The following is a 27,771-nucleotide window of genomic DNA, read 5'->3' as shown; positions in this document are numbered from 1 at the left end:
ACAAAAAATTTAGTGTTGTGATTTCTTTTAGCACGAAACTTATTTTTGCTGAATTTTGTATGGATACTGAAGGCATTTATAGACCATAGAACCATATCTCGGGAAGAAATTTGTATGAAATCATGAACCGATTTTTATAATTTTCACCAGAGTTAGTCCATTTATTATAAAAATAACGTGTGTAAAGTTTTATGGTATTATCTGCAATATACTTACACAAATAACCAAAAATATGTGAAAATTGTAAATTTTTTTTATGTTGCCTCACATTTTGGTTTATAGCTCTGGTTCTACTGAACAGATTTTGCTGATTTTCAATACCAAACTGCTTAGGACAACAATAAACATATTTTTTGCAAGTCTACCAATTTTTTTTGCGACGGACAGACAGGCGGACATGGCTCAATCGACTTAGAATTTCATAAGGATCAAGATAATATATACTTTGTTGGGTCTCAGATGAATATTTCTTAATGTTACACACGAAATGACAAACTTATATATACCCACATTCACCACTTGTGGTGGTGGAGGGTATAAAAAGATAGGTCAAAAATCGAGGTTGTCCTGTTTTTTTCCTTATATCTCAGCCATTTGTGGACCGATTTTCACGATTTTAAATAGCAACCGAGCCGGAAGAATTCCGGAGACACTGATGTATGAATCGTATATGTAAGTTGATTTCAACAGACGGACAGACAGACAGATGAACATGGCTTAATCGACTCCGCTATCTATAAGGATCCAGAATATACAGTGGTGGCCACCAATTTAAGACAAATACTTGCATTTTTCTCATCAACTGAATTTTAAATGCGATAGAGCCAAAATAAATGGACCTCTATGGGTATGAAATTTATTATTTATGTTTCTAGTTTCTGAAAAATGTTTGGAAAAATCGGTAAAACATATATGGACAAAGATATTTGGAAATACTTTGACCCACCTCAGCGAACATCCGCTGTTAATAACATGATATGACCGAAACTAATGGAACTAAAAATACGAAATTTGGTCCGAATATTTTATAATAATAAAAATATAATGATATAAATGTGAGAAAATATGTTTATTTAAAAAAAGTTTTTTTTGGTCAAGTTGTAGAAAAATTTTATGTGTTCGTGGTGAATATGTATGAATTGACACAGTCGAATAAAATACACTTGTGTGTTAAAACAGTCTTCATGCATACATATTTGTGGAAATATTTGAAAAAATAATTGACAATCACGTGGAATTTAGCAAACAATTTTTGTCTTAAATTCCTGGCCACCACTGTATATACTTTATAGGATCGGAAATGAAAAATGTAGAAAATAGAAAATAAAAATAGGAAAAGGGAAAAATAAAAAATAAAACATTTAAAATATTTAAAAACTGGATGTCGGAATCTTTATTATGACCCCAAAGAACAATCTCAGACATTGACATTTTAAAGATAATTCAATTCAGGTCCATTTTTCAATTGCGAATTACGCGCGTACCGTTGGCTTTTAAGACTTGAAAAATCCAGGCAGTGTGATCTGATCGGCCATATACGATTCAAGACAATATTACTCTCGTAGCGGCAAACATTTGAATGAAATTATCATTTAAAAGTAAATGTCAGGGATTGTTCTTTCGGATCAAAATAAAGATTGCGACATCCAATGCTATTTTAAGAGTTTCATTTAAAATTAAAAAAGAAAACTTTAAATTGATCACCCTATATATCAAAGTCTAAACTTTTCTGATTAAGTAGAAAAACTATATGTATAATGCATCAAAGTAATCAGGACAAGTTGACTATTATAAGCCTTTAATTTATCCATAAAATGTAAACAAACTTTTTTTTAAAAGAATAAAAGAATTTCAAAAAAAACTTGTCCAAAAATATTCAAAAAACAAATGTATGCCAAAGTTATTATTTTTAATACAAAGTGATAGGAGTTAAACAAATATTTGTTTGACAGCATCAACAAGATAAGAAAACAAAAATAAATCTGGAGAAATTCCATGGGGCTGTTGTAGTAAATTTATCTTGAAATTGTTTATTAAATTCTAGAAAAGCAAAAAAGAGAAATTCATGTACTTACTAACACCCAGAGGCATAATGGCACTTTGCATGTGACTAAACAACTGGCGATGATGGGCATGTCCCGCCAAACTGGTACCGCTGAAGAAGAGATTCTGATGCAGGGCGATCTGTTGATGGGCATGAGGATGATGAGGATGTGTGTGATGATGGTGGTGGTGATGATGATGCGGGTGATGGGGATGATGATGCGGATGATGGCCGGCCATCAAATGTTGCTGATGTTGTTGATGCTGCTGTTGTTGTTGCTGCAGCACGGTACGTTGTTGCTGGTGATGCACCAGCTGCTGCTGTTGTTGCTGCTGCTGATGCTGTGTGTGGGGATTTTGTGGTGGGGACTGCATATGCTGTTGTTGTTGATGTTGGTGCTGCTGCTGCTGCTGGGCTTGCTGGTGTCCTAGTCCAAGGTGGGTGGAGGTGGCCGTGGATAGAGGTGGTGCTACCGGTGGCACTGTTGTTGAACCTGTTGCAGCATATTGCCGGGCCGTAGCAGTTGCCACTGCTGCTGCGGCTGTGGCCGTTGCTGTAGCTAAAATATGATGAGTAGTTGAGCGTTGGTTTTGTACTGTATTTAAACTGTGTATGGAGGCGTGTACCGCCGATTGATAGATAATACCATTATTTGACATTGCTGTCATCGACTGATGATGATACATGGTCGGTCCATTCGGTTGGGCCGTTACCGCCGCCATGGCTGTGGCTGAAACTGGGGCCAGGGGTAGAGAACGATAACCGGCCATTATTTCTCAACACACAAATTATTTAAAAAAAAACACTTGCTTTTACGCATTAAATATGGAAACGCGTGTTCTTTTTCACTTATGAGCTTACATAATTGTTTAGCTATAGATTTTTGTTATTTATTTTTCTTTTTTTTTAAATATTTTTTAATATTTTTTTTTATTTAAACTTTTCTGAAATAATTTTAAAAGGAAATAAACTCATGTTTTGCCAAAACCTCAAAAAACGTGCGACTCTACTTCAATAACACGTTTTGTACAACTAAATATTTTTTTGTTACATTTTTTAAGATTTGAAAATACTGGATTGCGTTTATCTTAAAACTAAATACAAACTAAATATACAGTGAGTGACAAAAGCTTGAAATCTAAAAGTTAAGCTATTTTATTAAAACTTGAAGATATTATGGTTTTATTTTTAATATTTAATATATTGTGTCCTTTTTTTAGTCCTATTTAGAATATACATATGTTTAAATTTTTCAATTAAAAATATTAATTGCCTTAATAAGTATGCATTTTTTTTCAACGCACTGTTCTTAAAATAATTTATATTCAATTCCCATAAAAATAAACTTTTTTTAAAGATAACAGAGATAAACAATAATCTTTGTTTGTTAATAATGATAATGATGATGATCATCATCATTATCATCTCTTATTTTTTTAGCATCAGTTAACATTCAGTTCGCTGATATAAATGTATGCTCAGTCAAGAGTTTTTTGAATTAAAAAACTTTCTAATATTTCCGGAAATTGTTGCAGTCGAGAATTTAATGGAATTGTGAAAAACGCAAACACAAACAAACTCAAAAAATCATGACTTAAAGTCACAAAAAAAATCATCGTGTGAATCCCGTAATGCATGCAATAACTCCTAAAAGACAATTCAGGAGAAGCTTTGGTTGTGGTGTAGAAGCACTTCAGAATTCACATTTTATCTTCAAGTTCAACAATACCATCATACGTTCAGAGAATGGTTGGTTGTTGGACCACAAACTGTCAAGATACCCTACAGGTTCTGAAGGAAACTCATTTTCAAGGCTGTCAAGGACTGGACTTTCATTTGAACAGTTTGTTTAGTGATAAAACACTACTACTACTGGTTGGTGCCAGAAAAACGATGGTCAGAACGTTACAGTCAACGGTGAGCCTCATAGAGACATATTAACTATCTTTTTCTTGCCTCAATTGGAAGGCATTAGTATTCCAGGCATGTGGTTTCTGCAGGATGGCACACATTTGGCGAACGAATAAGGATCGAGCACTTTGAAACGAATATTCGCCGAACTATTATTGTCAAAATACATATTTAAACACTAATGCCTTTAAATTATCAAATTAATAAAAGCGATATTAAAAAAGTTTTTCTCACTTTTATTTGAATTTAAAGAAAAACACCCTTTACATTAAAAGCATGACTCTTGTTCGCGAATGTCTCATCTAGATGGACATCAAGTAAGATTATCTTCAATCCTAAAGTAGTGAAAGCATCTCGAACGAATCATCGACGACCACAATAGATCATTACTCGGAACTCTGTCCAAAGCTCAACATTCCTACGAGAAGGATATATCTAGCAAAACTGCACGATTTTCTTTAGCTAGCCATGTAGAAAGATCCCTGCACTATAAGAGGGTGACTTTAAAAACGTCAAACCTGAATTATATATTTTACTATGAGACAACAAGAAATTTAACCTTTAGTAATTTCATTTGTCGGAAAACTCCTAAACTATAATCGTATAGAATCTACTCTAGACACCTCGAATATTTCCAAATACTCTGCATAAAGCCATGGATAGCAAAAAGTTGTTGCATGACAAATGTTTTCCCAGTTGATGTGACGCTGGCCGCTATACTCAAAAATACTCTTGGATGTACTGGAATTTATGCTAAAACTATTATTATAATGGTGTCAGGGATTTGGACTGGGAGCTAATCCAACTAAAAACAGAATAGTATCAACTACTCAATCAGGTGATCCTAAGATCAAAGACGTGATACTATCATTATACAGCAATGCCGAATATCTTCCACTAATACTGGAAATTGGATCCTAAAGCTGCAAATTCACTATCTATAATAGCTATACAATTTTGTTATTAAATCAATCCTATTCCACGGGGTGGTTAGCGTTGGAGACGATCATTAACAACTAAAGCAAGATCTAACGAATAGTTTCGATTATGTAATTTGCACAAATTAATAACGGGGACACCGCATTGATACTGAGATCTTGTCGATATGGACCTTTCTATTGATTACGCAAAACCTTGTATAGGTTTTATGATGAAAATACAGGATAGATCGGACTATTACAAAGTCCTTCAACCTCCGGGAAGTCTTATTAAAGTATTCATCGACGAATCAAGTTACCTAAAGGTATCGCATCTGCTATCCATTAGGACCAGTTCGATTTGTGACCATTTCTCAGGCTACCGGATTACGGATCTTTTGGTTGCATCTCTAAAAAATGTGTATATTCACTCGGGGAGAAAAACAGAAACTGTGGAGCTGATTCACTTGTCGTTGACGACACCATCCAAGATTTCATGAACGTTAAATAACTAATTTCACATAAACTTTTTCACATTGCCAAGTAAAGATGGGAGAGGAACCTGCATGGATACCAGAACAATATGGTCTAATATGGATATGTAGAGGATGTGACTTCCGACTTCACAAATCAGCATAAATTCCTCTTAAGGAGCATCAAACTATCACAGGCTCTAAGTCTGTGACTTTCGTAGTCCTAAGGAAATTAGAATTATTTGACGTGACCCCAAACGTTGTAGATATTACAACGTCGTTTTGTCTCTCATTATACTGTAGTATAAACTTTAATATAAACTACTAATTCACAAGAAATATTAAATATTATAGAAGACTTTCCGAAAATACTAGCAAAACGGAACTCGTTATCTTTGGAAGGAAGTACAAAGATCAAGGTATAGGGACAGTAGGTTAAGCTTCAGACTGAATGACATGGAAAAGGTGAATAAGACTGTATCTTCTTAATCCTACAAGAATCGTCTGTATAGGGTCGTCTTTGAATGTTTCTGTGGTAGCAGCGGGGATTGCTTGGTCGAGAGAACTCTGATCATTCCGTTGCGTATTCGGAATGCATTGTGGTGAAAAAGTCCTATTTAGAAATTATACAAAAGTTAGTCTATAATGACCTCGATTATGTTAACAGAGGTCTTCGCACTACATTATTGAATGCACTACACCATTTCGAATTGTATTTCAGAATATTCCAATTATATTTCTGAAGCTTCCATTTGTATTTCAGTCATATGTGGGAAATTTTGCTTTACTTCTTTAATTTGAAAAAAAGTGCCGCTGAAGCACACCGAATGCTCACCAAAGCTTATGTTCCATCAGTTTCAACGTGCGAGAAATAGTTTGTTCGGCTCAGAGGGGGTGATTTTGACACGGAAGACAAAGATCACCCAGCCCAGTCAAAAAAGTTTGAAGATTTGGAAGCATTATTTCATGAAGATTTTTGCCAAACTTAACAAGAGCTTGCAAAATCATTGAGAACTACTCCATCAGGAGCTGCAGGATTCATCCAGAAGCAGGGAAATTGGGTTCAAAACGAATTGAAGCCGAGAGACCTTGAAATATGATTTTGTATCCATTACAATACCCCGAAACGTAAGAGATCGTACGTGAAGCTCGGCCAACCAGTCGAATAAACACCAAAGCCAAATATCCATGGTGCTAAGGTAATGCTCTGTATTTGGTGGGACCAAAAGGTTCCTATCTATTATAAAGAAGTGGTTGGGAAGTTTTGAGTCACCCACTTTATAACAGAGATAAGCACAGAGTATCCAAAATTGTCTTGATTCATTCATGGCCTCAAAAGATGAGCAATTCTTTTGGCTCAGAATCCATATGTTGCCAGAAAGAAAAATGGATAATATCACAGCTAATAATGGCCAATTCTTTGAATAAATTTCAAAATAAAAGCTAAAAATTTAAAAAAAAATAATAATTTTGAAGTCATACACGCAATATTTCATAAATTTCTAGAAATTTCGATTTGTATTTCAGAAATTTTTAAAATCCAATTAAAAAAACTCTGAAATTTAATTGGAAATTTCTAAAATACAATTGAAATGGTGTAAATATACCCGTTTGATGGAGAAGGATAATGATCTCGATAAAGTATTTATATTGTACTTCGCAAGAAGGAGGAAATACATTGAAAGATTCTGGATACGAAATGTTCAGAATTAATGACCGCTCAAACCTTTCCCGTTGCAATCCACTTATCGAAATGGTATTTGTAGTCAAAGGCGGGTGAGGGGTTGTTAATATCTATAGACTGTATAAGCTGACAATTTGTATACGATTTAACATACGAATATTATATTAAATCCACTTTAAAACTACTCGATGATTACAATATTAAATATGTTACAATAAATTTTTCAAATTGAATTTGTCAAAAATAACTTTATTCAAAAGATATTTTTACTCGTACTTTGTTTATTTCATTTCCCGTGCACATTTGCTAATAAAATCATGTTAAGTAATTAAAAAAAAACATTGAAATCGTTTAAATATTTTAATGTCAAGATAAACAGTTTTCAAATTTTTCTTAATTTTTTTTCTTCCAATATTTACCAAAGAAATCTTGCAAAATCTTATCAGCTATTTTTTTAGAAAAAAAATTAATTGTCAAAAAAAAATTTTTCCTCAATTTTGTTGTTCTTTTCGTAAACAAAAACAAAATTTCGTATTAAGAATTTAATTTTGTTTTTGTTTAATTTGTTCTACATTCAAGCAAAATGGGAGTGAGTGTAAGAGGGTAAAGTGTAGTCAAGTACATGCCTCAAATGAATGAATGACACATGTAGTAAATAAGTAAATAAATATACATACGAGTAAATATATCTAGATCTACTCTGTATGTAAGTATGCATATAAATAGTTTATGCCACCAACGTCTGACTAGACAGACGTCTTGTTGTGAAGGTAAGTTGTTGTAAAATTTTATTTATTTTTCTACAATTGTTTGTTGTTTTTGTTGACGTTTGTTGTAAATGCCAACCCATCCATCCATCTCTCAGTCAGTCCATTCTTGGTTTGTTTATTTGTGAGTTTAATAAATATTTACTTTGTTATTAAGTTAATAATAATTTGTTTTACATTTAAAGTTTTTTTAATTGTGGTTTTAGTAACAAAAAGGCTACTGATTTGTTGTTTGTTTTGTAACTGATAATGGAGTAAAAATAGAATTGTTTTATTTTTTGTCAAGTCATTATCTGTAAGAGATGTAACTCAAATTTTTTTGGTTTAATTTTTATGTTAAAGAAAATTTCAGTTGTAAATTTACAACGGTATGAGAATGACGACAATAGAAAAGGTATTGAAGTAGTAAGCACACGGAGTAAACTGATTCGTAAACACAACCGATTTTGGCGCCATTCGAATTTTGTCGGTTACAAGTACTTTAACAAAATTTGATTGGTACTCAAACTGTTTTCACAATCAATTCGTTATATGGAGAGTCGTTAAAGGAGAGCCCCATAGTTGGTTTTTCGTTAATAGAGGACCACATTAGCTTGACCACTAAGTTCCGAAACCTGTTCTCAGCCCTTGTAAGAAAGATACTACTTTTAATAGTCCCCAGCGGAATTGCTACTGAAACCGCATTGGAGATATCCAAAGCAGATCACATTCTGTCTAACTCGTCTGCCTGTTCATTGCCATAGTCGTCTTTATGCTCAATGAACCAAACTAAAGTAATGACAGATACACGACCTATCCTTGCCAAAGCATTCTTACATTGCCTGACTAATGAAGATGAAGACGGTTTGAGATACCTATCCCAAGTTCGTCACATAATATACCAGGACCAACCCCACAGCTCAATTAAGAACCGCCTGTATATATATTGGTGTCATATTAGTACACAAGATTACCCTACACCACTCACTCCTGGAGGAAATTAAGACCTTGAAATCAAAAATCTGTATATGGAGTTATATAGTTGGTTTACGATCGGAGTCAGTAGGCCCAGAATTCCCGCGTGACCAGCAATTTTATTTTCATCTTGAACCAGCTCTCTAGGGATGACCCCTACTCATGCAAAGCATTGTGTTGGAACTAGGAAAATAGGTTATGGGAGGGAGGAAAGAGGGAATAGTGTTTGTAGACATTCGATTTGAACATTCCTACATTGAAAATTACAGGAAGGATTTCAGTGGAAATTTTGTTCCACTTACGTAAAGTGTGGCTAAAGAACGATTAACCGCAAAGTAATGTGTTCTTGATGAAAAATGTGTATTACATAAAAATCTGCGGATATCAGGAACAAGTTCCCTAATTTCATCAGAACACATTCCATTGTAGTACCGAACAGTGACATTGCAGCACCGACATTGCGTCGGTGCTCCAGCGAATCAATATAGTTGGATACCTTACTGTCGCCATCTCCTGTACGCGGTCAAGAAGCTTCAAAATATAATTTGAAGCAGGAGTTTCTGCATGTTTTTCAAGTCCAAAAAAATGTGCTACTTCAAAAGGATGAGTCCATAAATCGATAGGACTTACTGAAGTAGGGTTGGCTGAACAGTTGAATATGTGGAGGTTATCGTGAGGACCCTGACCATATGCTGGATGTAAGAGGACGGCACGGTCAATGCGGAACCAAAAGGCATTAAGCCTGTTGCTCCATCCTGATCCAAGTTGTATCAGAACGACTCTTGTTTTACACGGCAGAATCTTCTCGGCGCTTGCTGTCGGTGGTGTGCGATCTCCAAGTACGACATTCATACGTTATCCTGCTACCGCGGAATTGATGCAGTCTCTATGAATGTCGTTCAAGGCTATCATAATCGAAATGCGATCAAATGGATCCTGCACATACCTCTGTATGCTCTCCTCGTATTTCCGTAGGTCCTGTCTGACATGCCTCGGAGGAGACTCCAACTGGGTGATGCTGAAGTTTGGATGACTCCTCTATTGCGTCAACATGACGTTGTATTCCTTGACCGGTAGAACATTAATTTCCTCGTGAATGTGGTGTTCGGAAGTAATTTGAAGGCAACCTGTGACGGTCCTTAAGGCTGCGTTTTGACAGGTTTGAATATTTCTCCACTCCATAGGGTCTGTCGTTCGTTTTTATGTCAACATGCAACACTGAGTCTTGCGAGCGTTTCCCGATTAAGGGAATCATTCAACTTTTGCCTCATAACCCCAATCTCCGACAGGTTTCGATTATAACAGAATGAATATGAATGTTGAAATTTGACGTAGCAGGTCGGTTAGAATAATAAGGAATAGAGTAGGAGAAAGAATGGAGCCTTGCCTTATCTTGAAATCATTTGATGATATCCGATCTATAACAATCTCTGAGAAAGCTCGATATAAATCGATAGAAGTTAATACCGAAACCAAAAGCAATAAGTTTTGATAAAAGTGCACCATGACACACTCTATCGAACGCCATCAATTTACTTTCGTCAAAACTACGGAAGCTATACTGACGGTAGTTAAGTAAATTTTTGAACTCCAAATATTTAACCAGATGGTGGTTTACCACAACTTTCGCTATGAAAAGAGCCAGACAGAACTTAGAAAACTGGTAGATACCGATACATTTGGACGGGAATCTCGTCGTCTTAAGGAAGAAAACGAGCGTCTCCGAGAGAAGCTGGACAAAACCCTTATAAAACTCGAGACAATACGATGCAAATCAGAATATTTGAAAAGTGCAAGGACAAGTATGAGAAAAACGAAAATGAAATTGGCACCATGGAATCTAAACTCCACGAAACATCTTTGCAACTCGAACTGTCCAAGGGAGAAGTGGCTAAATTGCTGGCCAACCAAGAGAAAAAACGTTGCGAACTGGAAATAGCACATATTGAACGGGAAAAGGACCGAGACAAACACGAGAAGTTACTAAAAGAAGTAGAACACTTAAGATTACAACAAGTCTATGCCATTAGTCACGCTGACTCTTGCTGCTGGACGGTAATTTTCAGGGTTATTAGCCTCTACCTTTTTAGGAATTGGCCTGACATTAGCAACCTTCCAACATACGCCGGTCTGGTATGATGAGATGAAATGATTAACTAATGGACGAGCTAACGTCGAAGAGCACTGTTTCAAGGCCAGCGCTGGTATGCCATCTGTTTCTGTAGACTTATTTACATTGAGATCCGATAAAACCTCGAAAGAATATACTTGGCATAATCACTAATACTCTTTCAAGTTCGGACAGAGGTTGATCACTTCCCGCCAAGTGAGAATTACTTGCGAATAATTTAGCTAAAAGCTTAGCTTTATCAACAGGGTCAGTGAATGTTTGGTCATCCTTTAAAAGAGTCGAAAAAGAGGAACTAGCATTATCCTTTGCTTCTTTAACGAATGACCAAAGGCTTTTACCACCCCGGGGAGCAGTAGGAACTTTAGTACGAAGGCGTTGATCATATAGAGCTTTTAGTACTTTGACACATGAAGATCTCACCTTTTTGCGTAGTGAATGAGTATCAGAGTTTTGTTTATTGCGCCAAGTTCTGAAATGGAATCATATTTCAATTACGATTATGTTTTTACAATTCTAAACATAGAAATTCGACTAAATTTATAGTATCCTAAATACAATTTCGTTATACATTATTAAGTTTGTATAATCATTACCGATTGCCATAAAATCTTTTTTGCTATACAGTAGAAAACATTCGTTGTGTCAACCGAATTTGTAGTCCATCAAATGATTAAAACTAATCCAGTGCTTTGTTTGGTTCAATAAATAAATATTCCAGGTGATTAACCAAAATATATTTAATTTAATCGTATTTCAGATTAAATAAGGTGCCTTTTGGTCAAGGTAAATGATGTTTTGCAGCTTTCGATTAGCAACAAATTAAGATTTCACTTTGAAGCTGTTTTAAACTTGATTCTAGCTATAGCCCATAATATTAATCTTTTGTATACTAACAATACAGTAATACAAATAGAGTAGACATACATGTATTCTTATTAAATTTTATATTAAAAATCACTTGACAACATTTCAAACCACTTATAATACTGTGCAACAAATGAAGACTTTTGGAAAAACTCAAGGAATGAACTGTTTAGATTCGATTGTATGACCAAAGGGTAGTAAAACTGTGTACTTAGTTTGGCGATTTTAGTGACCAATTTTTTTTTATGGGCCTCCAAAAATTCTGAAAATCAGTGGACCCTCAAAAAAAGGTGTCTTCAGTTTTTGGTCAACAGCTAATTCCGCTTAACTATACATACATATATGGTAATAATATATGACAGTATTATTGCCATATATAGTTATGCGGTTTTTCGCTGTTGGCCAAAAACTGATTACACCTTTTTTTGAGGTCCCACTGATTTTCAGAATTTTTGCAGACCCATACAAAAAAATTGGTCACCAAAATCGCCAAACTAATTACAGGTTTTTACTACCATTTGCTAGTAGAGTCGAACCTATGCTGCCTTGACCGTGTATTTTTTGCACTGTTGCACTGTGTAATCGTTTGTTGTTTAAATATGTATTTTATTTTTCTTATAATAAATATATAAATTCACCGTAAATTACAAACTAAATATTTACAAAGATAGTTTTAATTTATAATAATTTAAATTAAGATTTAAAAAATCATTTATTTTAACAACTTTAATTTAAAAAAAAAAAAAAAATCCAAAATTTTGGAAAAATTTTAAAAGTTAAAATAAACAAGATTCTAATTTTGGAAATATCGCGAGTATTTTTCTGTCCCTTAGAAACGGGGGGCTCCACTAATTGTAAATATACATATATTTTAATTTAATAAAATTTATAAGTAGTATAATAAAATAATAGTAAAACATTTAAAACACATTTAAGTATAATATGATATTATTTTAGTTTTTAAACTTATTTATAAATAATATACAAACATTACACATTTATACACTCATAAACAATAGTAAATACACACTCACAAAACACATCGTCTTTAAACACAGAAAAATTAAAATTTCTAGACATTGAATATGAAAAAAAAAATAAACAACAGCTACAAACACATACTTAAATAAATTTATAAATGTAGACATTTAAAATACACATATATACACATGTAGTCGTAGACTTAAATATTAATTAAATAAAAATTAAAACAACTGGAAAAGTTACATGAAACACAGGCCAAGAGTCTCTTGAAATGGTTAATTTGTAACTAAGTAGATAAACATATAAATATCTATGTATATTATAAACAACTTTAAATTTCAAAGATTGATTTTTTTAAAGATTAAGTTATAATTTTAAAGTATAAGTAGCCAATGCATTGAGTTTAAAAGCCTAGTAGTTTAAACCATAGAGAAATACACATAGAGCGGAAACTAGAAAAAAATTCATATATAAAAATTACTCAATTCTAAACACTTAGGTTTTAGGACAACTCAGTTAGGTATTTGACTGCAGAGTTTCCTGATCTATGTGTATTTATCTATTGTGTAGATACTATGGTAGATAACTGATCGACTAAATATGCAATTTCATGTTTTTTTCATAAAAAATATATTTTTTGGGATGCTAATTTAATTGTTTAGTATAAATTAACTGAAATTTGTTATTGGGTGATAAGTTAATTCCAAAAGGCTTTAGAAAAGCTAAAGATATTATTCAAATAAAACTATAGAGTGAATAACAATATCGAGCCCTTAGCGTCAAATTATCGTAAGCGACAAAACACAAATTTTAAAGGAGAAGTTTTTTTGATTATTTTGAAATTTATACATAGAATTAAAAATATTATGATGCGATATAATATAATTTCGTTCAAGCTATTTGTCTATTTTTCAAAAATATTTATAACTTTTGACAATTAAAAATTCATGGAATACTTTATTGAAAAATATGACAAAAAGATTTTTTTATTTTTACATGAAATTTAACAGTTATGTAGATTTTTCTATTTAAAATGGAAAAATAAAAACAAATTTTTAAATTTATTATCAGCAATCCCGCAATTCCCAAAAAAATGTGTTGAAAAATTACAAAAATGGGAATCTTTAGTTTTTTTAGCTATAATATCCACACCAGGGTCGGGGTTATCGGGACCCTTTACAAAATAATTAAAAACATATTGAGCCACCTAAAATCGCTATATTTTGATATCGAATATGCGATTTGAGAATTTTTGCCCTAAAGTTTTATTTTACATAAAAAATAGGTGTCTTTTGAAAAGAACCTGGTCCCCTCGGTAACAACAATTTTGAAATTAGTTTTCCTTAAAAATATTTTATGAAAACTAAGCTTTCAGAAAGTATAAATTCCTTATACATCCTCTTAGAAAGTTTTTGCGATAACTTAAAAAGAAAAAAATTTATTTTTTCTAAAAAAAAAGCGAAAAATTTTTAAATTTTTTTAAATTCATATGCATATAACTTTGGACTTAGTTATTATTTTTAAACAATTCATTTTCTATTTGACACTAAGGGCTCGATATGACAACTTTGCAGCAAATGACCGATATATCTTAGTGTTATTATCAATAATTAGATTCTTCCCAACATCAACAGAAGATACATCGAAATATTATGTGTAATTATAAAATCCCATTTTCCATCTGTCTGTCTGTCTTTTCAACTGCTAAAGGTACGATAACACCTAGAGTTTCTTCAAATATTTAAAATGCCCAAAATCCAACAAAAAAAATAGAACAATATGTTCGTCCGTCCGAGGTTTAAAAACAATTAAAACGGGGAAAAGTAACGGTTATAAGTGATATCAAAAAAGTTATTTTATAACTGTTATTTTGTGACTTTAAAAATAAAAATCCATATATTATTCAACGTAAAAATAAAAGTTCGCATGAAACTCATAAAAAAAAACATTTGAGGAGTTATTTTTCTCGTCAGAGAAATAAGACATTTGATGAGTTTTATTTTTCCCGTCAAAAAATAAAACTCATTTGAGGAGTTCCGGTCAGAAAATAAAGAAAAATATGTAAATTGACACCTAAAGATTTCCGCTGGTCAGATCATTACAATTTGTAAAGCACCTTGCATTGCAATTGAATAAATTGTCATTAAAATAAAAATGAGTGGAATTTTATTTTGTTATTTGATTCCTATTATTAAATTGTTTTTTGTTTTTTTTTTCTTAAACAAATGAATTACTACACACATTATTTCAGATAGACTCAATAAAGAAAGATACTAAACAAAAGTAGAAAATAAACGAAAAGAGTTTTATTTTCTGACGGGAAAAATAAAACTCCTCAAATGAGTTTCTTTATGATGGTTATTTAAAAATCTTTTTTTAAGAGTTTCATGCGAACTTTGATTTTTTAAAAATAACTATTAATTGTGGAGTTTAGATTATTTTGTTATATCACCATAGATTCTGAAAGAGCAATGCGAATCTATTGGTATATAACAGTACTGGTCTCTAAGATGGGAGTTTTTGATTTAAAATTATATGAGAAATAAAATGGCACAAATAGTTAATGCGAACAGTTAACTTATGCGTCCGAAAATAAACACAATAGTTTGAACCGGTAAAAAGTTTTTACATAGTTTAGTAATGCTGTGTTAAGTACACATTTTTTTGTTCCCAATAACATTTAAATACATGAATCTATCGAGGTAAAAAATGACCACTGATATTTTCTACATTGTAATAGAAAATATAAAAATAAAAAAATCGGGTGCAACAGATAGAAACATAAGAGTTAGTTTCAGATAATTTTAAGAATTTTGCTATCAACTTGTTAGTGCATATTTTAGCATATTATGGTCTTTAAGCATATTTTATTTTTTCCGATAAATGTTTTTTCTTATGTAGTTTTTATGTTTGCATTGTAATATTTAATTTCAAATATGCCAGAAATTACTATAAAAAAAATTTAACAAATTAATAATTTAGTTTAGTAGGATCCAATTATGGATCCTAACTTGTAAAAAAAAACAACGGTTTGAAAACAATATTGGTTGTAAGTTAAATGATTATATAGTTAATTAAAAATGCATCACTAAATGCATCCTGATGTAGAGAGAGATTCATCTTTATATAAAAACTTTTATTTATTTTATAATATAAGTAAACACATATTAATTTATTGCAATAATAACATGAATTGAATCAAACTATGTTCATATAGTGCCAAAGTCACTAAAATCTAAATAAATACCAACTTTAAATTATGAGTTCAGTTTTTAATTTATTTTTGAATAAATCTTTGAAATCCATACAAATACAAACTATTTTTAAATGCATATTTTTATATTAAAACACTTTTTTAGAACATATTTTTGGTTGACATTAAACTCATCACAGATAGTTTAATTTAATTGAACATAATACTGGAAAATTCTAAGAAAGATCGACCTTTTTCAACGCTCATAAATATTTCATAAATCTTGGTATAAAAATAATATTAACGTTGAAATATATAGAAAGAAACTAATTATATAGAGAACTACTACACTATGTTGTAGAGTATAACACCGTACGACACTTAATATTAGACGCGAACCAGATGATATAAGTCTGAAACTAGAGGTTAAATGCAGCCAAACTGCGTTCATGCTGTTTCGTGATCCTGTTTCCTTTTAAAAGGACTTCAAAATTTCAAAGGAGCACATTTTTCAAAAAATACTTTTGCATATTCTACTAAGCCAAATTTTGTGTCAAATAACACTAGTTTACAAATCAAACATTCTTGTTTGCTCATGGAATGAAACTTATATTTTTGAGAAGAGCTACGGACGCTAGTTAATTGAACATTTTTTGTTTCCCACATATACGTCAAAATTTTGAGATACATGGGTTTTTATTTTTCACCTGCCCTGAGTACTACTAATGCATACTGTAGTGTACCTAATTGTGGTAATTAAGTATTTACATCGTTTTTGGGTACTCAACACTCTGGAGAAGCTTTGGACAAATTCCAACAAAAATTAACGAGAAAAAAATAAATACTGTTTAAAAGGACATCTTTCCTGTAGATAAACGTTAATAAATCGCTATTAAGTACAAAACTCTAAAGTAAAAATTATTTTAAAATATCTTATAGAAAATGTAAAATAAACCCAGACCATTTTAGTTTTATTTTCGGAAAAATTATTCAGTCAAATCGAGGTTTTCCTATAACACAAACACTGCAAAATGCTTATTTACTTTAAAAAATTTCGTAAAAGCTTTAGATAAATAAGACAAAACCAGCATTTCAATATTTATGCAGTGTGTTCCCGAGTCTTTCTTTGGCTAAATTAAAAGAAGGGATATTTGTGGGTCCTCAAATAAGAAAAATTTTGGGTGATACCAAATTTGAGTGTCTATTAACCGATGTTGAAAAAGCAGCATGGAATTCTTTTAAACCTGTTGTTCAAGAATATTTGGGGAATAATAAAAGTCAAAATTACAGAGATATTGTTGCGAATTTATTACATAATTTTGAACTGATGGGCGTAAATATGTCCCTCAAAATTCACTATTTACATTCTCATGTGGATTTTTTCCCGGAAAACCTCGGACACTGAGTGACGAACATGGAGAGCATTCCCATCAAGATTTGAAGTTTTTCGATGTTAATTATCAAGGTTTTTGGAACCAGAATATGCTAGGAGACTACTGTTGGAGTGTCGTGAGGGAGACAAATGAAAATAATTATAAAAAAAGACTAAAACACTTCACTTTTAATTTTTTTGTCCTAATTTAATGTACATTTTTATATGTTTAGTTTTTAATAAATATCTCAAAAGTTTGACGTCCAGGATTTTTTAAAATATTTTTTCCGAAGTTGGAAGACCTAAATACATACATCCCCATATGTTTCAATTCATGAGCAAAAACCTTGTAAACTAGTGTAATCAATAAGACTTGTGAAATATTTCGTGTTATTTTTATTTTAACCTGTTAGGATAAAAAAATGTCAAAAATGTGCTTTCAAATTTTTATCCTTTAATATCCTTTTAGATTAGCCGAAATTGTATCCTTCTAACTTCACTACTTAAGTTTTAAAAAATATTTTAAATTTGCATTATTTGCAAATTAATTTCAGTGTTTTAAAAAGTAATTTTTAAGAACGTTTTTGAACTATATTGTTTACACAATTTCACAACTTTCAATGACAGGGGTTTTACACATCCGATTGTCCTCGAATTTAGAAGCAGTTAGTGTTAACTTAAGATTTAAATTTTTCATTTTGTGTATCAGTTATTAAATTTTTAAAAAAAAGTAATCTTCTTTGTTGGAAGAGTCGTCTTCAAATTCATGTTTTTCATTTTTGTTTTTTTTTCACATCAAAGAGAAATATAAAAATCTAGACGCTTCGTTGACAATGTCATCAAAATAATCGACAAAACTGGTGACTTGGAGGCACCTGTCCCCATTTAAATTGTTGTGTTAATTTAAATAAATAAAGAGTTGTTACAATTTATAAACCACTGCGTTTTTGCAATTTGCAATTTAAAAGAATTGAAAGAAAATAAACCACCATTTTTAAAAGGTAAAAACGTAACATTATTTAAATATCAAGTCAACACAACAACAATCGCATTATATTCGGTAGACACATACTCTTTAAAGTCATTTGGACATTTCTATTATATATTTTTAGTTTCGAAAAAATCGCGACTTAATTTTTTTTTTTTTTAAAGAAATTAGATTTTGGGTTTTAAGATTTAAACTGAATTATTTAGTCAAATTATACTTTTGAGATAATTTTCAAAAATCCAAGGTAGAAAAGCACATTGAATTTTAATTGGAAGTTTATTATTTTAAAACAAATATTTATTTTTATATGGGTTATAGTTATCTATAAAATGCCTCTTAAAACAATTAATATAACAAGATTTAAAGTGCAAAACATCTTAATTTTTTTCGTGTTTCCAAAAATTTTAATCGCAAATAAAACACGCGTGTTTTACGAAATTTAAACAAAAATTTTTACGAACACTTTATCATAAACAAATTCAACTCGGGTCTTCCGATTTTTATCATATTCTACAGACTCATACTTTTTAGAACCATTTGGATGTTACCGTTTTTATTTTGTTTAATTTCGAAAAACTCGCAATTTTATTCGCGACTTAATTTTTTTTTTTTTTTTTGAAAAATAAAAAAGATTGAGCTTTTGTAGTTTAAGACACACAGTGTAATTGTTACAAACAGATTTAAACTTAATCATTTAGTCAAATTATACTTTAGAAAAAAGAAAGGTAGAAAAAAGTGCATCCTTAAATTGAATTTTCATTGTAAATTTTTTCTTTTAAAAAAAATATTTGTTTTTAAATGGGGTACAATATTCAAATGCCTCTTACTTCAGGTCTAGATAAGAATATTTAAAGTACAAAACAACATAATTTTCCAAGAATTTAATCGAAAATAAAATCGTGAGTTTTACGAAATTTAAAATAATAAAAATTTCAATATTTAAAGAGTATTTGTAAAAATCGTATGAACCAAATTAAACAATTTATTTTTTTCCCCAAATTTCATGTTATTTAATGCTATTGGCGGTTAAGAAATATTTTTTAATAATTTTAAAAATATTTTTCACATTTTTTTAAAAAATATTAAAGAAACTTTAACACAAATGAACACATTTAAAAGAGACTCTTGGAACTTGCAATATTTTCATTATTTAATATTTGTTTAACAAAAACATTGATAAAAAAACACTTAAAAATTTATAAAATATTTAAATTATTTAACTTAATAAATTATAAACATTGAGAACACACATTTATTTACATAATAATTAAGGAAATATAACATTTATATTTAAAACATTTATTTAAACATTTAGGGGTTTTACAAAAATTGTTATAAAAACATTTATTTTTTTTTAACGGCAACATTTAGTTATATTATTTGTTTATATATTTTTAAATTGAAATAAACAACATCGATATACAACATTTATTCAAGAGATTTTTCATTAAAACTTTTGTTAAAAACCTTTAATTTTATTTAAAACGCAGCTTTAAAAGGCGGTTTTTAGTAACGCTTCAATTTTAAAATTGTTAAGGTATCCATTACGGGTTTGTTTCTAGTTTTAGCAATTTTATTTTACGTATTTTAAATCTGTTTGCCGACCCGAGCGTATGTGGAATATTTAATAGCGGATAATTTATATTATTTATTTTTATTTTGTTACTCATACGATCCGTTACACTGTACAAGACGAATTCTTGTCAAAGGAGTTTCAGAGAACGCGTTAAAACGTGTGCTGCACGTGTGGCTAACGTTTAGTAACTAAATCCTGTTTCATTATGAATATTATTGTGGTGCATGTGTTCAGGGGTGTGTGTGTGTGTGTTATTACATATGTATGTGGTATATGCAACAACATCACAATCCTTGCTACATTAACACTCACACAAAACACAAAAACACAGTCAGAAGATTCTCTACTGACTTGCCATTCGTGGCCAAGTGAAGTATATAGGTACTAAAATAACAACAACAATAGTAACAGCAACAACAATAATAAAAAATTCAAGACTTTGTAAATTTTATAGGTTTCCCTTAACAACCAAGAGAGAAAGACACAGAGAGAAAGAGCAAACAAATGTTATAAATTTTAAAACTAAAACACAAATAAAACCAAACACAACAACAACAACAAAAATAGAACTTTGAAAGAGCAACAATAATCATAATAATAACAAGGGTTGGGGGTTGTCTTACATAAAAATAAAAATCATATTTTAAAAAAATTGAAACAAAATTTAAATAATTTTTGAAATATAAAATTTATATAAATAATAATTTAAAAAAAATATAATTTTTCTTTAAAAAAAAAAGTTAAAAATTCATTTTAATTTTTAAAAAATATTTTCAAAAATTTCCCCTCTTTTTTGCATAGAAACTGCAATCATTCTTATCAAGCTAAAAGTGTGAGTGCATTAATAGTTTCTGTTGTTGTTGTTGCTGTAATTTTGCATTTCTTTCTATTCCTTAATAACACAGGCTAAAGATTTGTCTGTGCTGCTGTTGTTGTTGTTTCCATCTTCAGTTCGTTCGTTTCGTTTATTAGTTCGTGTGTTGCTGTCTTCGTTTAAATTTATTTATTGTAGTGCATAATTTTAGGGGTTGCTATTTGATTTGTTCGCCAAACAAGACTTGCGCACTATTTCCCTAAACCAGTAGGAAAAAAGCGCGCCTAAAATCATTTAAACCTTCCCCTAAATAGAGCAAAACCCGAACAACAACAATACAGTCATAACAAAAACCAAAAATAACAACAAGAACCAGCAACAATCATTACAACATACAAAAGCAGCAGCAACAATAACAAAAAGTAAATAACAAAAGCACGTGGTTTTTATTGTGTTCGTATTTTTTGTTTGTTTTTGTTTTGCTCAGAGCAAATTTGCACGTGATTTCGGTAACTTTGTTTACAAACAAACCGTTTTCCTCCAAAAATAAAAGCGTACAATAGAGAGTAGTCTCTTTGGTGTTAAATTACACGTCTCAAATTGTCAATTTAAGTTATAAATAGAAAAAGAATACACTCACACTCCAGCCTACATCTAAAGTGTTAAAGAATATCTTGCATAAGTGGAAATTATGTGCAAAAAGCATGTGATGTTGCTGTAGGGCAAAACAAAAAGAATTTCTCTGAGGGGCCTTTTAAAGTAACCAGGATTTATTCCTCTACTTTGTAAGTGAAAATGTTAGAATAAAAAATATAATGAATTTCGCCATAAGACACAGTACTTTGGACATATCCATTTCTATTCTTTCAAATTAAGAAAAACGAATTAATTTTTTTCATAAATCAAATTTTCATTGGCACACATTGCCCATATAGTGCATCACTCTGCCCAATTTGATCTCATAGAACTCAAAAATTCTCAATGTAAATTTTAAAATTATTTTTAAATACTCACAAATTCAATTCCGAAATTCCATAAATAGCTTGTGATAGCAATTGCTCTATTTATGCGCACATTCATAGAACTCCAAAATGTTTTCAATGTGGATTTTCAAAACTTTGTTAAAATTCTCACGAATTCAATTCCTGATTTCCATAAGCATGTGATAGCAATTTACAGTACATGCATTTCTCATTTAGCCTCATTTAGCCCACAATTGTCACAGTTGAATTTTCAAAAAAATTTCGAAATTCTTACAAATTCAATTGCAGAATTGCAAATACAACCCATTTGGTCAAAAAACATCTCAAAATTTGACATTCTGTCCAAAATCCTTCTCAGAACTACTACAAAATTGTGCCCCGATAGACTAGACGGTAGGGTGCTGGACTATCAATCCAAGGATTGCGGGTTCGATTCCTGCCAGAGACTTTGGGTGTAATTTCAAAACATTACAATATATTACTTTTAATAACCATTAACATTTCTAAAATAAATTAAAAGTAAAAGTTTTGTGATAACTTCTACGTAAGTATGTTTCTTCAGTGTTAAGTATAATTTATTTAAATAAAGAGTGAGTCAAAAAAAAACTTATACACACTATTCCAGCCGAATCTTATCCTTGGTCCAAATTTTTTTTTTAATCAAATTAGCTTTTTACTATTAAATATACCTCAAATTGAAATACATGTAATTGTGATCAAATAATTTTGGTTCTAGTATGTTTTTGGGCTGATAAGCACGAATTTGAAGTCTATTTGCCAAAAAAATGCTCCTGGAAAGTACCAGCAAAAAGAGAAAGACCGTCTATAGACGGTGTCAGTGGTTTAACGAAACAATAAGTTATAGTTTATTTCAAAAATCATCAAATTATTGCTTAAAACAGGATAAAAAAAAACTTAATTTTAATAACCTAAAATTCCGCGGGAGTTTGTTCCCCGGGAGTTTTTTCCCATTGAATTTGAATAGGAAAAATGAGAAAAGGGAAAAAAACTCCGGAGGAATTTTTATTCATAATTGGGCTGTATATGTTGTATTAAGCTTTGATATGATATTCTTTAAAGCAATTTTTTGCTTTTCAAAAACATAAGTGGATATTAGACTTAGTTCAAAATGTATGTGTATCCGATTTTTTACAATATTTACACGATTTTGTGGATGGTTCTTGCTTTGCGTTTATTTCGTTTAAACTGGATCTACTAGCTGCGGCTATAATTGCACTATATTCTGGCATAATTTCATCTTCAATATCGTCATTGAAATCTTCATCAGTATCTTTGAAATCAATATCATTTTCAATTGACTACATCAAATCTGCTATTTCTTAATCACTCAATGATGAAAGTTTAATTTTTAAGACAATTTTTCTAACTTAGTAAAGAAGACTAAACAGAATAGTTAAATTTTTCAACTAAATGAATAAGACCGTCTACAGTCGGTGTTTCCAAAAACCACAATTTGGTGACACATGTGCAGTCACAAATCAAATTAGTAAACAAATATGAAAGTTTACATTTTAAATACTTACCAAAAAAAATCCCGAGTCAATAGAGCAAATTGAAACTATATTTTTTTAAATTTGAATTTTCACAAAAATCACAAATATTTGTTTGTCTTTTTTCGCTAAAATTCAGATTGAACCTGTTATTTCTGCCAAACTTATTTATTGAGTCCGTTCAAACTGGTACCGGTTGATAGGTATTTTTATACTGAATAAATAGTCTTTAGTTGTGTAAGAAAATCAGATTTTACAATAAATTGTATTTTCTGAAGACCTTCTATAGACGGTATTAGGTGTTAAAGGCTTAAAAATATGTCTAATCATTAAGAAAAATATAAAGTTTTTATATGTTCTTAAAGAAAGTTTATTTTTAATAAAAAAAATAGTTAAGTCACATTTTCGCCAAAAAAAAACAGCAAAAATCAACTGAAATCTTTTTGAATGTTGTTCACAATTTACTTGTCTAACTAACAAAAAAAATTCGAGTCCATTCCGTCCAAAAGTTCGACCTATATTTTTAAAAAAAGTGGACCAAAAAATTTAAAAATTTAAATTTTGAAATGCCAATAACACGGAAATTATAAGAGATAAATAGCACACGCAAGCATGTTTTTCCAAGACCAAGAGCCGAGTGCTTTCCAAAAATATAAAAATCTTTGAAATCGGTTGGGACACAAAAAAATTGCACGTGTTTAAAAATTTTACATGTTGAAAGTACCCTGAATGTAGGGTAACTCCATAGCACAGCCTCTGGAGCATTTGTACTCGAATACTCCTTGTCAAATTTTATCCCAATCGGACCAGCCGATTATAAATGCCAGATTTATTTCCAAAGAATGTTAATTCTGCCACACTGTGTATCAGTTCATGATTTCACCTAGACCCCATACAAATGTCCCTTCAGAATACTGTTTGAGCAGTCACAAATATGTTGATTATGAGGTATTCCAGATAAAATTTTGCACAAATTAGTTCTAAGTATAAATTGTTCCTAGTCCCCATATAAGGTCCCCCTCTGAAAATGACTTGAACATTCATAATTGTCTTATAATAACACTGTCCAACAGAATTTTTGGAACAGAATAGCGACCCTATAATTCTGAAAGGGCAAATTGAGTAGATTATTTTTTGTAGAATAAACTTATAGTCCAGCTGGTCTGATTTTTTTTTACAGTGGGTCAAAGTTTTAGTTTTTTGATCGGAGCTAGCATTATAGTAACTGAAAAAAATGTTTTAAGATAATATCTGAGACAATTCTTATTGTCAGAGTTATATTGTGGAATTTTATGGGGATAATTTTTGTGGAAGATCTTAACCCTCTGTCTCCTCTCTTTAGGGGTTAATTTGACCCCTTTTTTGATCAAAAAAAGTCCATTTAAAAAGGACATTTAAGAAATAAAATATTCAACGAAAATTATTTCCGGAAAATTTCAGTGGGGGTCATCAAAGATACAAAAGTTGGACATAAAGCCCTTCACGCTTAATTAGCAAAATTACACGCTATCTCGGGCCTCACGTTTTTTTTTAAAATATATCCAAAAATCCAAGTATGCTCCGAATGAGCTACAAAATATATACATAAGTACTTAAGTTATCTCTTTTAGTTCAAGAAATATTTAGGTTTATTTATTTGTTTTAATTCTGCTCGATCTTTTTTTTTTGTTTTTTTAGATATGGCGGGCCTACGAAGGTTCGAAAATTTGTTTTAAATATCATTTATATTTGCTATAAAATTTCGAATACAATAAAAACAACTTGCTAATAGTTATCTCGTCCCTATACGACATTTGTAGTCGTATAGCAGTGATTTTTTTTTTAAATTTTTCCAAAAAGGGCTTCATATTATTTCTCTTATGGAAACAAAAATTATTCGAGCTCGTATACATTTTGTACAGATCTTTGAAGAAAACTTAGCCAATTTTGAAGAAGATTTCGAATTCATCTAACAATTTCTAAAAAGTCAAATGGCCCTATATGTGATTCAATTACACCTGAAGTTAATAAAAAAACTTAATTTTTGAACACATTTTGAAATTCTGGAAAATTTTACGATGCGGCGTTTGATTTTTATTTTGTCGTACAAAATACGTTTTCTGGTCGTGTTCCAAACAATTTATGTAACAGAAGTTTTACAGAATGTTACAGCATTTTATTTGCAAAGGAGCTACATTGACTTAAAAATGGAACAACCAAAAGAGTCATGCAAAATTTGATCGACTTCCTATGAAACTAAACTATTGTATATTAACTTAAAAACATCAAATAGTCTTCAACAAAACTGCATAAATAATGCCAAAAACTCACAGTTAGTTTAATTTCAAATTCTGTCAATCTCCATCTACTTAATTTCAATTGCCTTGTCTACAAAATTATCCAGTGTTTACCAACAAACACTCGATATGTGGTGGAATTTATTTTCAAAACATTCCACATACTCACCTCTCTATTCAAATAATTTGTGTATAAAATTGCATTGTTTCGTACATCACAAAGCTAATCTAAACAAAATGTTGCTTGGTTTAGTTTTTGGAATTTGCAATTAATTTTATATTAAATGCTACTAGTAAACAATGCAAATTTAATAATGTTAATATGGGAAATTTCACACAAAACAATTTGAAAACAAATTAATTTATTTGAGCTGCCATTATCGGAGTTGAAAATCTCTAAACAAACTTAGTGTAAAATACATATGAAGTTGACAAAATATTTTAATGGCTCATAATAATGTTTGAAATTATTGGTTATTTGTTGTGTGGCGAGTATTAGAAAAAGTTATCAAAAATTGTCATTAAATGGTAATAATGTCATCATCATTAAATAATAATGATTGGATATTTAGTTTTTGGTAACAATGAGATTAAATACAATGTATATTATAGCTATTTATATACAAAAAAAAAGAGTTTAATGAATTTAAAATAAATAAATATGCAATTATATTTAAACAAAAAATCCTATAGACCTGTTTAAATAAATAATATGAAAATATATTTCTTTAATTTTTGTTTAAAACATAGACAAAATTTAAAATATTGCTACGAATTTGCAATAGCGATTTGAATTTAACGGTTTGTAACGAGTTCTTGCAACATTCATCATGTTTATAAACATGTCCATCAGTAGAAGCTTCTACTTATCAACAATGTTGATAGCACGCAGTTATTAGTCTTGTTTGTATGTACGGCAACACTAAATGTTTAAGCTGCTAACATTGACATTGAAAGTTCTAGAATTCGAATATACTAGTTTTGTCCGTTAAGATTATTGTATAAATAGAGCTTTCAAGAAGCTTCTAGATGGTAATGCAGCGTATATAAATTGGCCGTGAGAACATCAACAAGTCAGTATAATTATAAAGTGTAATTTAAGTGTGCGTGTGTGTATTAAAAATACATAGCGACTAGGGATGCCAAACGGGACTGGGTTTTACAAATCCCGGGATTCGGGATTTTAGAAATGTAAATCCCGGGATCCCGGGATTTTTCGGGACCCCGGGATTTTTCGGGATCCCGGGATTTTTCGGGATTTCGGGATTTTTCGGGACTTCGGGATTTTAGTTAAACGTCAAAAACATCAAATTCAACAATAAAAACTATTATATCATTAAGTAAAAACATAACAAATCAAAAACTAATGCGTTAAATTAAAATAAAATGGTCCATGATTTCCCCTAGCTCCATACAATTGTCCCCCGGAGTACTGTTTGAGCAGTCATAAATATCTTGATTATGCGGCAATCCTTATAAAATTTTGCACAAAATAAGTTGTAAATACTCTGAAATTATACTGTAAAGTACTGCGGAAATCGGGCTACATTTGCCCCTAGTCCCCTTTAGAAAATAACTTGAACATAAATTTCGTAAAAGTGTAAATTGTGTAAAGCCTGTTAATGCAAGGGAGACGTGCTGCTCTCCGATTCAAATGAAAAAATCTGTCTGCGTTTGGATTTGAAGCGAGATTAGTATTATAAAAAATATGCTGAAATTTAGCTTTCTAAGTATTTTGGGTGCTTCAAAAATCTTCCTAAAATATCAAAAATCTCATAATATTTCGGGATTGGTTAATCCCGAAAAATCCCGGGATTCTTTTTCACAAATCCCGGGATTCGGGAAATCCCGATCCCGAAAAATCCCGGGATTTTCGGGATCGGGATTTCGGGATTGGCATCCCTAATAGCGACTATTTAAATTGTTGTTGATGTACATTTGAATAAATAGAGAGTTGTTTCAAATTATAGGAAATAAACCACCGTTTTTAAAAGGTAATAATGTAACAATATAATCCATCTCGAAAATTTTGTATCCATTGTAATTTTTTTACATTTACTTCAAATACATTATAATTCCCAATTACTTTATATGAATTTTAGTATAAGAAGTCAATATGAGATGTTTACAACAAGCAGGTTTGCCATATTTGGGGATCGGACCTCAAAATTAGGGACTCTAAACAGGTTGACGTCAACGTCACAGAGTTGCACAACGACATAGAAGATGGAGAGAATAACTTGTGCTGATACACCACTTCGAAACTGATTAGGTTACCCTTATGTGTGTTCAGTAGGCAGGAGGCCGCATTGATCCATGAACCCTGCTT

At 30.9% G+C, this 27,771-nt stretch overlaps 1 protein-coding gene across 3 annotated transcripts in view; it reads right to left on the bottom strand.

Annotated features, from left to right (window-relative positions):
• The window catches only part of Camta (Calmodulin-binding transcription activator), a 211,387-nt gene that overhangs the window by 133,327 nt on the left and 50,289 nt on the right, over nucleotides 1-27,771 (bottom strand). The window contains exons 1-2 of one of the 3 annotated variants that reach the window (XM_065511214.1): nucleotides 2,691-3,160; nucleotides 2,076-2,603 (exon numbers count right to left, since the gene is read on the bottom strand). The exons of 1 other annotated variant lie outside the window; for it this stretch is intronic. In XM_065511214.1, the coding sequence (XP_065367286.1) occupies nucleotides 2,076-2,603; nucleotides 2,691-2,814 (652 nt within the window). In that variant the 5' untranslated portion in view covers nucleotides 2,815-3,160. Of the gene's footprint in view, nucleotides 1-2,075; nucleotides 3,161-27,771 lie in introns of those variants that run through there. One more of the 3 variants, XM_065511213.1, reaches the window with a different exon arrangement.

This window comes from Calliphora vicina, chromosome 5 (assembly GCF_958450345.1).
Source record: "Calliphora vicina chromosome 5, idCalVici1.1, whole genome shotgun sequence".
In the NCBI taxonomy this organism is placed as follows: domain Eukaryota; kingdom Metazoa; phylum Arthropoda; class Insecta; order Diptera; family Calliphoridae; genus Calliphora; species Calliphora vicina.
Note: the sequence above shows the minus strand (reverse complement) of the source record. Positions and strands in the feature narration are given on the sequence as shown.